General features: G+C 37.2%; 1 protein-coding gene across 3 annotated transcripts in view; it reads left to right on the forward strand.

Moving 5' to 3' along the window:
• Positions 1–3,171: 3,171 nt before the first annotated feature.
• Positions 3,172–12,472, forward strand: part of DNAJC27 (DnaJ heat shock protein family (Hsp40) member C27) — a 39,474-nt gene continuing 30,173 nt past the window's right edge. The window contains exon 1 of one of the 3 annotated variants that reach the window (XM_027113681.1): positions 3,172–3,397. In XM_027113681.1, the coding sequence (XP_026969482.1) occupies positions 3,311–3,397 (87 nt within the window). In that variant the 5' untranslated portion in view covers positions 3,172–3,310. The remainder of the gene's footprint in view (positions 3,398–12,472) is intronic. The other 2 variants (XM_027113682.1, XM_027113683.1) reach the window with 2 other exon arrangements.

The raw sequence follows: 12,472 nt of genomic DNA on the forward strand, positions 1-12,472 counted from the left end.
AGTTATGTTAGATTACATACAAATTGAGGGGTATCCTAAAAATAACTTCAGATAAAAAAGGACATAAGATGTTTATGACAACTAAATGATGCTGGACTAGGCTCCAGACCAGGGGTAAAGAACATAGCTATAGAGAATACTATTAGAATAAATGGTGAAATTTGAATAAGGATTGTGAGTTAGAGCAAAGATTCCCAAATGTTCTTGGTTCAAGGTGCCCTTAGTGTCTCGATAATTTTTTCATGGGGTTCCTCAGCCAAAAAAAAAAATCTAGTTCCAAACAACTTATTAAATATTTATGCCCTAAAAATTTAGTTGCCATTTGCAAAACTAATACAGATAAATTGAAAGAAAAATATTTTTATTTCATTCTTAAATAACCACAATTACTTACTAATGGGATTTATGCAGCTACTGTGCACTGCACAACTTCTCAAACCTTGGAATCAGATTGGCCACGACCACACTTATTTCCTGCTCTACATTGATTTTTGCGCTGTACTTTTTATCACAAACACCAGAAAACCCAGCTTCCCAAATATATGACATATCCAAGGAATATGGCGCCATCTATTGTTAAAATTGTACATAACCTCGGGTGAGTAGTTTTGCATAGTTTTTCTTGCCTTGAGAATTTAGAATTAAGATATCGCAGATATCCCCTATGAATTCACTGTGGTGCCGTGGGGCACCCAGTGCACAGTTTGAGAACCACGGGATTAGATAATAGTGTTGTATCAATGTTACATTCCTCATTTTGATAAATATACTGTTGCTATGTAAGAGAATGTCCTTGTTCTTAGGAAATGAACATTGGAGTATTTATGAATAAAAAAAGATGTCTGCAAATTACTCTCAAATGACTTAGAAAAAAATGTGTGTATATTTGTGTATACATAGATAGTGAGCACAACTGATATAGTAAATGAGCAAAATATTAACAATGAATCTGGATAAGTGGTATACAAGGTTTTATTTCCCCCTACTATTCTTGAAATTTTTGAAATTATTTCAAAATAAAGATTTCTAAAAGATGAAATACCATACTATATTTCGAGGTGTATATACATATGTAGTAAAACAACTTTTAAATGGGTGGAAATTAAAAGCACCAACTCAAATAGTTGTGATGCTTTGTAGAGTGGGAAGAGGGATGTACATTTGGGGAAGAATACACACAATATTGCTGATGTTTTATTTGTTAAGGTTAAGTGGTGGATACACAGATATTCATCACATTATTCTTAATATCTTTAAGTATGTCCAACATATTTTATAATTTATTTTAAATAATACATATGTAGAATCTTTCTTAATACATAAAAATAAAGAAAACACGAGTAAATGAAAGCACATGGATGTTGTTTATTGGGGATTACCATGTATTTCATGTACATTATCTCCTGTAACCCTTTCCACCACTCCATGCGCATGTCATGCCAACTTAATGTATAATAGGGCTGACTCCAGAGCTCACATTCCTAACCCCCATACCATATCTTCCAGCTCCACACACAGCTAATTCATGCTTCTCTTTCCTCTTTTTACCTTAGACTGGGAGAGAAGCTAACTAACTTTCTAGCTTTTTCAATTTCAAACTAACTTAACACACCTAGTAAACAATATGGCTGTACATATTCAAACCTTGAAAACACGGTAATAAATTTTAATCTTCAGCACATTTTACTGCTCTTATGCTCAATAGTATTATACCTACCCAGTCTTTAATAGTTGAAGATCTGACATTTTGCAATTACTCTTCTACAGTACCAGTTCTATTACCGGGTCAGAGCTGAACTCTCAAAGAAACAGACGTTTATTGATTTATCAAATCATACTGAGAGATTAACATCTGGAAAATCAGTATAAATCCAATTCTTTTAAGCTTTAAACTATCAAAATGCTAACTAGGACTTATATTTCATATTTGTAAAGAATTTTAGAAGCTTCATTGAACTAAGTTATATTGTTGATTATGAAAACAATCCGAAATAAGCTATTTTCTTACAAAGCATTTACTGTTTTAAAATTAAATTTTAAAATTAAAATGCTTGAAAATCTAATTTAAAATAACTTACAAAATTTTGAACCTCTAGTCACTATCTTCCTGCAATGTATTAATGATGCTTAAAGCTATGTGAGAACAGAAGCAATGTTGCCTTTGCCCTCGTAATTTACCGGGAAATTGGCAGCCATTCTTTTTCAGGGTACTAAATAATCATTTGTCAAGTTCTATTTATCTTCTGTAACTACAGATATTGACTCAAAAAACTACAGTTCCTCTCAGACTGATTTCTATTCTAGCAGATGCTTTTCTTCTCATCGCTTGCAATCAGAATAGAGTGGTTATCTTAGAATTCATTATTATTCTACTGTTATATTATCAGCTAAAGGAAAGGTGAGAACAGAAGATGGGGTTAAATTTACATGAGTAGCAGGGAAAGGAGGTAAACAGAGCACACAGCTACAACCACACACACCTTGATAGAACTAAAAGACTGTAAGAAACGTCTAGTCTGAGCTTTCCGCCTGCAGATGAGAACTACGTAATATGAGATCAAGGACTAAACTAAAACCTGTCTTGACTCCAAATGGACCACCTTTTTTTTTTAATGATAGGTACAAGATTCAGATCTTGCCTAATGGCCCTCTTCCAGAACCAAAGCCCGACTTCCCCACTTCCCTGGTTCCAGTTCTCAGGAGAAAGTCCTCTCAGGAAGCCCGAAGGGAAACATCATATTGGCAGAGGGGTCAGTGGATCGGCCCATGGGTACTGAAGCATACACAAAAAGTACCCCAAAAAGGACCGTGGTCTACTTCGAATATTTAGCGCCACTGGCCCTTGAACTAACCCATAATTCCAGCTACTTCCAGTCCGAGGATCTGCCCTGAATAGCCAATAAATTTCTACCACTCTGCTGCGAACCTAACAAATGTCTATGTCCTGTCGCCCCCTGAACACAAGGGAGTGCCCTCCCGGCACAGTAATCTCAGCAACCTGCCGAAGCCACCTTCCCGCCGAGGGACGCAGCCCGGACTAAATCCCGCGACCCCAGAGAACAGCCTCCGGAGCCTGGCGATGACGTCACGCTGCCCCTTTCTAGCATCGCGAGACTCTCTCCTCCCTCACCCTGTTCCCTAAGCCCCCAGCTGCCCGCGCCCGCTACCAGACAGAGGCAGGGATGGCAAGCCGCGGAGCCGGGGTGGTGACGAGAGTAGCAGTTCCGCCATTGGTCGAGGAAGCCTGAGGGACGGGCCAGCGTGGGGAGCAAGGAGAGACCAAGGCGGTGGCCCCGAGAGAGCCAGAGCAATGGAGGCCAACATACCGAAGCGGAAGGAGCCTGGCAAGTCCCTGCGTATCAAAGTCATCTCCATGGGCAACGCTGAAGTGGGAAAAGTGAGTACCGCGCTGGGAGGGGCGGGACCACAGCGCGGCGGAGCGACGTGGCGATTGGCTGGGAAGGCGGCCACTCAACAGCTTGGGACCCAGCCTCCTCCCCGCCCCTGAGCAGGCCTGGGTGTCCTGGGGGATGCGGCTCGGCGGGGAAGACTCTCCTAACCTTTTTGACCTTTGGGTTGCCCACTTCCGACACCTAGGAAGGTTTTCTAGTGGCTTCTAACCCTTGAATGTATCCCAAAGAGAGTAAGGAGGCCTGGGTCCTTATGTCAGATCGTTTTGCCTGGATACCATATTTGCGTTCTAGGTGACCCGTCCAGGACTCAGAGGTGGAGAAAAAAAGTTTAGTTACCCCCAGCAGAGCTGGGGAGCCGAAGGGAAATTACTGGGCCGTGTGTGAGGATGGGGATTTGTAAAATTTACTCCGCAGACGTGGAGACCAGAATCTACATTTCATTTGTAAGAGAGCATAACTGATGCTGAAGGTGTTTCACAGGGTACGTGCAATGGATGTCAAGGAACCTGCATTATTTTGTTTTGTTCGTTTGTTTTGTTTTTATTTCTGGTAGTGTCACCACATCCATTATCTCAAAGAAGTCTTAGTTCCACTGCCTTTTTCTGTGCTGCTTCTACTGGCTGTCAGCTCTAAGCTCTCCCATAGTATGGGGAGAGGGAGGGCGAGAGGTGAATGGAGGTCTTTCCCCACATGAATTCTAAGACTGCCTCTTCTTCACCCAAATTGTCTCTCCTTCAGGGTAAATGGAAGCTGTTGGTTAAGAACCTTCCGAGGTCATCAAATCAGTGACTGAGACAGGATTAGAACCTGGGTGTTCACATTCATTGCAGTGCTCTCTTTCCATCATTATTTGCTGTCAAAATCAACTCCCAGTAGGATCTACATGCCAAAAAAGCTGTTAATGGGAGTGTTTATGCCAGTGTCCTGCACATAGTTGATGCTCAGTAAATGTTTATTAGTGTCTTCTCTTTCCATTTAGTATTATCTTGTACTGTTTATGTATCTATGTGTATGTGGGTATTAACATAGCTGAAAGTCTACAATTATTGAATGTCAATTATGTGCCAGGCATTGAAAAGAAAAGAATAAAACCTCTAGAAGGTTATGTACTAAACTGGCTAAGTGAGTATGCTCACTTTTAAAATTTTAGTATGCTTAATGGTGCAATGTTAGAAATAGCTTAAAATGCCCAGTGTGTCACCACATTTATGTAATATGGTTCTAGATTTATTAGCCCATGCAATTAGACAAGGGAAAGAAATAACATACAAAATGCTGGAAAGGAGAAAGCAAAATTATCAGTATTTGTTAATGATATGATTGTTTATCTGGAAACCCAAAGAGAATTAACTGAAATGCTATTAGAAAAGACAAAATTAATATACAAAACTTTACAGCTTTACTATATCGAATTATAATTGTTTGGACTATATAATTGAAAAACATTTTTTTTTTTTTTGCGGTACGCGGGTCTCACTGTTGTGGCCTCTCGTTGTGTAGCTGGTATGTGGCAGAGCTGGGATTTGAATCCAGGCATTCTAGCCCTAGAGTCTGTGCTTCTCTGTTTGTTTGTTTTTGCGGTACGCGGGCCTCTCACTGCTGTGGCCTCTCCCGTTGCGGAGCACAGGCTGCGGACGCGCAGGCTCAGCGGCCCATGGCTCATGGGCCCAGCCGCTCTGTGGCACGTGGGATCTTCCCGGACCGGGGCACGAACCCGTGTCCCCTGCATCGGCAGGCAGACTCCCAACCACTGCGCCACCAGGGAAGCCCTGAAAAACTATTGTAATTTACAATAGCAACCAAAATAAAGGGCCTAGGTTTAAACTTACGAAGAAATAGGGAGCACCTAGGACCTATATGAAAAACATTTCTACAAAGAGACACAAAATTACTTAGACAGATGGAAAGATATACTTTCTTCTTAATTAGGATCACTCAATATTTTAGAGATGTCAGTTCTTTAAAATAATCTACAAATGTGATTCAGTTCCAGTTAAAACAGCAATACTTTTTTTTTTCTTCAGAACATAGTAAAAGGTACTAAAGTCCTTATGAAAAATTAAATATGAGAATCAGCAAGAAAATTATGGAAAAGAAATGAGAGGAGACTAACACTACCAGATATTAAAACATATTTTAAAGTTACAGTCTTTTCCTATTGATACTGGAGAGGAAATATAGGGACATCAGTGGAACAGAATGGAGTCCAGAAATGAACCCAAACATACAAGGAAATTCAGTTTACAACAAATATAGTTAAACTGGGAAAGTAGGGACCATTTAATAAGCACTTTTACAACAACTTTCTACTATTTGGGGGTGGAGTGGATTCCTATTGAATGCCTTTCTCAAAGATAAATTTTTCACAGATAAAAGATTTAAATGTAATTTAAGAATTTTGCCTTAGTTATAAAAGTAATACATACTCATTTTAAAGAATTTGGAAAATATAGGAAGATATACAGATAAATAATTTCAAGTTAAAAATTAAGGCATGCCCTAGTAAATAATCCTTGCATCAAAGGGCAAATCAAAGCAAATGACAAAATAACTAGAAAGCAATGAAAGGAGAGAATGCATGCCAAAATCTTCAGGGCAAATTTACAGCTGTAGTGAAGGGAAAATGCATTATCTTACTCATTTCTAAAAAAGGGAGATTAAAAACTAAAGGAACATAATAGTTGTACAACTTTGTGAATATGCCTAGAAAGGAACATAATAGTTGTACAACTTTGTGAATATGCCTAGAACCGCCGAATTGTACGCCTTAAAAGTATGAATATTATGGTATATTATGGTATGGAATTTTAAAAAGTTAAGGAACTTAAGACAGAAGAAAAAGGACACAAAATTCACCAAGAGAAAGAGAGAATTTCCTGGAAAGATTAATGAAAAAGAAAAATGCCTAAAATTTTATTTAAGAAAAATAGAGAAAGCAAAAAATTACAAGATTAATACTGAAAAGGAGACATAATCACATACTGGAAGAAACTGAAAGAAAGACTAGAGACTACTACATTCAGTTCTGTGGGGGCACATTTCAAAATGTAGAGGAAATGGAGGATTTCTTAGCTAAATATAATTACCAAAATTGACTCAAAAAGTAGAAAACCCAAATGACCAGTCACTTAAGGAGAAGTTGGAAAAGCAATTAAAAGACTTACTATCCAAAAAGGTATCAGGATCAGATGGCTTCATGAACAAGCTTTATTTAAGCTCTAAATAACGCATAATTTCAGTTAAGTTATTCCAAGGCAAAGAAAAAGATGAACAGCACTCCAATTTATTTATGTAAAGTCATGATAACTTAAATAGCAAAACTTGATATAGTATCAAAAAAGAAAAGTATATACCATTTTCACATATACATACAGATGCATAATTCCTAAATATCCACAAATAGAATTCAGCAACATATCAAAACAATTTCACTATTAGCAAGTAGGGTTTATCCCACGGAGTGCAAACTTGGTTAAACATCAAGAAGTTAATCAACATAATTTGTTATATGAACTGATTACTAGAGAAAGTATTTTCTGTACTGTAAAAAAAAAATGATATAATCAACCTAATAAACACTTTAAGCAAAATCAGAATAAAATGAAGCTACTTAAATATGAAAAACAATATTTTTTATTATTATTTTTAAAACTATAGTTATTGTTAACCAACAGCAAACATACCAAATGGTAAGTCCATTTCCTTTAAAATTAGATGCAGAAAAGGATACATACTATTTTCTTTTATTATTCAGCATTGTTTTAGAGGTTCTGGAGACGCAATAAGAAAAAGGAGATTCCCAAGGGCTTAACTCCCTCAATGGGGGAATTTCTCTGTGGTCTTTGTTTATATCCAATTCAGCTTTCTGCATTGGCATCAATTTACCCCAGAATCCCAGCCTAGTTCTCAGTGTCCTCTAGGATCTGATCCTGATGTTCTTACTGTGGGACTCGAGGGACATTGTTCCAGCTAATGATTAAGAACTCTCCAGACAATAGGGGCTTCTTAGACAATGGGTGAATTTCCAGGATGTCCGGCCCCCTTCTGAGAAGGAGGGAGATAAACAAAATGTAAAAAAGGTATCTGTCAAAGAACCAATCAGGAAGCCTGGGACAGGTTCCCTCTCTGGTCCGAACAGAGGCTAAGAACCTATCATTAAAAATCACAATTGAATCCACACTTTGCATAACAGGAAATTGAGACCTATAAAAATACATGTTCACGGCCTGGGGGGGGTTCCTTCTTCGGCCTCCTGCGTGAGGACGAAGGAACCCCGGTGCACCGGCCTTCAATAAACCTCTTGCGTTTTGCATCGGCTTCCGACTCTTGTTGTTTCCTGGGCGAGTCGAAACTCCTAGGAGACCGCGAAGGTCTAACATTACCATTGACTCTTCATATCAACCAACTCTGAAGACTGCCCTAATTCTAGATTTCCAGTTATAGTAAATATTTTCCTGTTAAGTCAGTTGAATTGGTTTCCCTTACTTGCAGTCAAAAGTACCCACATCATACAGTATTATATATACTTCTCTGGAGTTCGCTTTTTCTCTCTCTCTCTTTTTTTTTAAATGACATCCAGGATTTATTTATTTATTTATTTATTTATTTATTTTTTGGCTGTGTTGGGTCTTCATTGCTGTGTACAGGCTGTTTCTAGTTGCATCGAGCGGGGGCTACTCTTCGTTGCAGTGCGGGCTTTTCATTGCGGTGGCTTCTCTTATCGTGGAGTGCGGGCTTTAGGCACATGGGCTTCAGTAGTTGCGGCATGTGGGCTCAGTAGTTGTGGCTCACGGGCTCTAGAGCACAGGCTCAGTAGTTGTGGTGCACAGGCTTAGGTGCTCCGCGGCATGTGGGATCTTCCCAGACCATGGATCAAACCTGTGTCCCCTGCATTGGCAGGGGGATTCTCAACCACTGCACCACCAAGGAAGCCCTGCTTTTTCTCTCTTAACAGTAGATTGTGGTGATTCCTCCAATTATCTGACATAGCTCCAATCACTCTTTTTCATGGTTGCATAATAGGCCATGACATGCGAGTATCCCCTCTATTGATGAGAATTCACTTGTTTCCCTTTTTCTCTACTACAAACAATCTTGCTATAATACATTTCTATAGGTATATATATCCTTAAATACCTGGACTAGCTTCCCAGGGGTAGAACTGCTGAGTTGAATAGCACATTTTAAAATTTTAGTAGCAATTGCCAATTGCTCTTCAAAAAGGTGTGTTTCTACCAGTGATATGCTGGTACATTTCCCCCTAACTCCCTGCCAACACAGTATTGTCATTCTTTTGATTGCTACTGATCTGGTTAGTGAGAAGTAATTTCATTGTTACTTTAATTTGCATTTCACTGACCACAGATGAAGCTGAGCATCTTTTCAAATGCTTATTGAACATTTGGATTTGCTTTTCTGTGGATTGCTCAATTTATAGTCCCTGCCTATTTTTCTGTTGGATAATGTGTCTTTCTTACCAGTTTTTCTGGTTGGGGGACGTTAGAGTTATTAACTTTTTGCCAGTCATATGAGTTACAGATATTTGCCCCAGTATGTTGTCTTTTAATACTTTTATATTTTACCATACAATTGATTTTATTATTATTTGTATATACTCAATTATGCCTATCTTTTTAAAATTGAAATATAGTTGACGTATAATATTATGTTAGCTCCAGGTGTACTACATAGTGATTTGACATTTGCATACGTTATGAAATGATCACCACAAGTCTAGTAACCAGCTGTCCCCATACAAAGTTATTACAATATTATTGACTATATTCCTTATGCTGTATAACACATCCTAGTAGCTTACGTTTTGTAAGTGGAGGTTTGTACCTGTTAATCCCTTTCATCTATTTCACTTCCCCATCCCCCGTACCCTCTGGCAACCACCCATTTGTTCTCTGTATCTATGAGTCTGTTTCTGTTTTGTTTGTTTGCTTTGTTTCTTAGATTCTACATATAAGTGAGATCATATGCTAGTTGTCTTTCTTTGACTTATTTCACTTAGCATAATTCCCTCTAGAATTCATTCATGTTTTCACAAATGGTAAGATTTCATTTTTTTAAAATAGCTGAGTAATATTCCATTTTTATATGTCACATCTTCTTTATCCATTCGTCTAAGGATGGACACTTAGGTTGCTTCCATATCTTGGCTATTGTAAATAATGCTGCAGTGAACATTGGGGTGCATATATTTTTTCGAATTGGTGTTTTTGTTTTCTTCAGGTGTATACCCACAAGTGAAATTGCTGGATCATATGGTAGTTCTATTTTATTTTTTTTGGGAACCACCATACTGTTTTCCATGTGGCTGCACCAATTTACAATCCCACCAGCATTGCACGAGGGTTCCTTTTTCTTTCACATCTTCTCTAACACTTGTCATTTATTGTCTTTTTGATGATAGACATTCTGACAGGTGTAAAAGGTGATATCTCATTGTGGTTTTGATTTGCATTTCCCTAATGATTAGTGGTGCTGAGCATCTTTTTCATGTGCCTGTTGACCATCTGTATGTCTTCTTTGGAAAAATGTCTATTCAGATCCTCTGCCCATTTTTTAATTGGGCTATTTGGTTTTTTTGATGTTGAGTTGTCTGAGTTCTTTCTATATTTTGAATAGTAACCCCTTATCAGATATATCGTTTGCAAGAATATTCTCTCAGTCAGTAGGCTACCTTTTCATTTTGTTGATAGTTTCCTTTGCTGTGCAAAAGCTTTTTAGTTTGATGTAGTCCCATTTGTTTATTTTTAGTTTTGTCTCTCTTGCCTGAGGAGACAGATCCAAAAAAATTTTGCTAAGACTGATGTCTAAGAGTGTACTACCTATGTTTTCTTCTAGGAGTTTTATGGTTTCAGGACTTAGATTTAAGTCTTTAATCCATTTTGACTTTATTTTTGTATATGGTGTGAGAAAGTAGTCCAGCTGATTCTTTTACATATAGCTGTCCAGTTTTCCCAACACCATTTATTGAAGGGGGTGTCTTTTACCATTATATATTCTACCCTCTTTGTCATTGATTAATTGACCATATAAGTGTGGGTTTGTTTCTGGGCTCTCTATTCTGTTCCATTGATCTATGTGTCTGTTTTTGTGTCAATAACCTACTGTTTCGATTACTGTCATTTTGTAGTATAGCTTGAAATCAAGGGGTATGATACCTCCAGCTTTGTTCTTTTTTCAAGATTGCTTTGGCTATACCTGTCTTTTTTTTTTTTTCTTTATTGGAGTATGGTTGCTTTACAATGTTGTGTTAGCGTCCACTGCACAACAAAATGAATCAGCCATACACATACAGATTATGCCTGTCTTTTATGGTTTCTGGGTTTTCTTTCTTGGTTGAAAAGGTTTCCCTAAGGTTGTACATATATTGCACATTTTCTTCTGAAATTTTTATTGTTTTATTTTTAAATGCTTAAATCATAAATTTATCTGTAATTTATTTTTGTATATAGGGAAGTTCAGGGCCCAACTTAAATTTTTTCCTGATGGATATGCAATTGTGCCAGTAACATTTTACTAAATAGATTTTTTTTCCCATTGACTTTAAATATCACCTTTGTCACTTTTTAAATTTTTATATATAATGGGATCTATTTCTGAGCTCTCTGTTCTGTTCTACTGACCTACTTGTCTATTCTTATGCCAGTATAATACTCTCTCAGTTTCAGACTATATTTTAATATTTGTCAATACAAATTCCCACCTCTTTCTACTGCCCTGCCCCTTTCCTGTTTTTCATACTTGGATTAGTTCTTCTCAGATAACTGTTCTTTCATATGAATTTTAGGGTAATTCTATTAGGCAAAAAAAGATTCAAACCTTAAGATTTTTTTTCAAAACTTAAGATTTTAATTGGTTAAGATTTTAATTGGAACTGCATTAAAAAAGTACCTAAAAATCTATTTAAGAAAATAGAGAAAACAAAAAAGTCTCTCTATATTTATGTTATTTAACTTAGTTTATAAGATCCTAAGGTCCAGGAACCCTGTCTCTTTGGTTATAGGTAGTGGTTATTCATACCATTAATTAAATGTGTATCTCTTTAAATACTTAGGGCTAGTGTTTAAATAGTGTACTGGAGTTAAAGGACTTCCAGGTCCCTTAATCTCATGAATAATTTAGAAAAAGGCTGTATTTATTTTTCTAGGATATTGTGAGAGAAAACATTTGAGAAGTGCTTTCAACCTATAAAGTGTTTTTTAAAAGTATAGCCTCTTAGCAGTACTCACTCCAAAGAAGTTTTTCCTTCAGTTCACAATGAGCTTATTAAGTACTTTTTAAAGCAACCGTCCTATTTAATATAGATTGAGGTTCATCAGGAAAGTGTTTGAGCAGAATAAGCTTCATGACCAGCACTTCAAGTAAATTATGTTTCATGAGTGCTAAGGATTGCCATTAACGTACAAGTCATTTTAATTCAGTTTTTCATTGGCACTGAGCTAATTGCTCAGATATAAAGTTATAAGATATAAAGAAGTAAAATACTGCTGCTTGCCCTCAAGTAGTTTACTGTCTAGCTGAAGAAGTAAGATAAATATGCACATGTGAAAAGATAACAAGGCAGTGAATAACTGATAACTAATTCATTATATATGTATATATACATTTATATACATATATAGTATATGTACTATATACACATATAGTATATAAAAAGTGTTAGAGAAGTTCAGATGTAGGCAAGATCTCTTATAACCTGGAAGCTCAGAGTTTGCACTGGACCTTAAAGGATAAGTAAGATTTGGAAAGAAGGGAGAAAGCTCTTTCCAAGTAGAGAGAAAAGTAATGACAAAAGTCAGGCCTGGGAGTTTTGCAGAAATGGAGGGTTTATATTTGAAGGGTTTAGACAGAAAAAACAGATTAGGGCCAGATTATGGAGGATCTTGAATAACGGACAAAGGAATTTGGATGCTGAACTCTTGGCAGTGAGAAGCCACTGAAGATTTTTGAGTTAGGGAAGTGAAATAACATTAGTGGTATGCAGTGCTGATTGAAGTTGGGAGGGAAAGGGGACATAAAGACCAATAAAGAATTTCCTGTAGTTG

The sequence above is a fragment of the Aethalodelphis obliquidens genome, unplaced genomic scaffold, assembly GCF_003676395.1.
Source record: "Aethalodelphis obliquidens isolate GAN/ISIS:26980383/991018 unplaced genomic scaffold, ASM367639v1 scaffold12, whole genome shotgun sequence".
In the NCBI taxonomy this organism is placed as follows: Eukaryota; Metazoa; Chordata; class Mammalia; order Artiodactyla; family Delphinidae; genus Aethalodelphis; species Aethalodelphis obliquidens.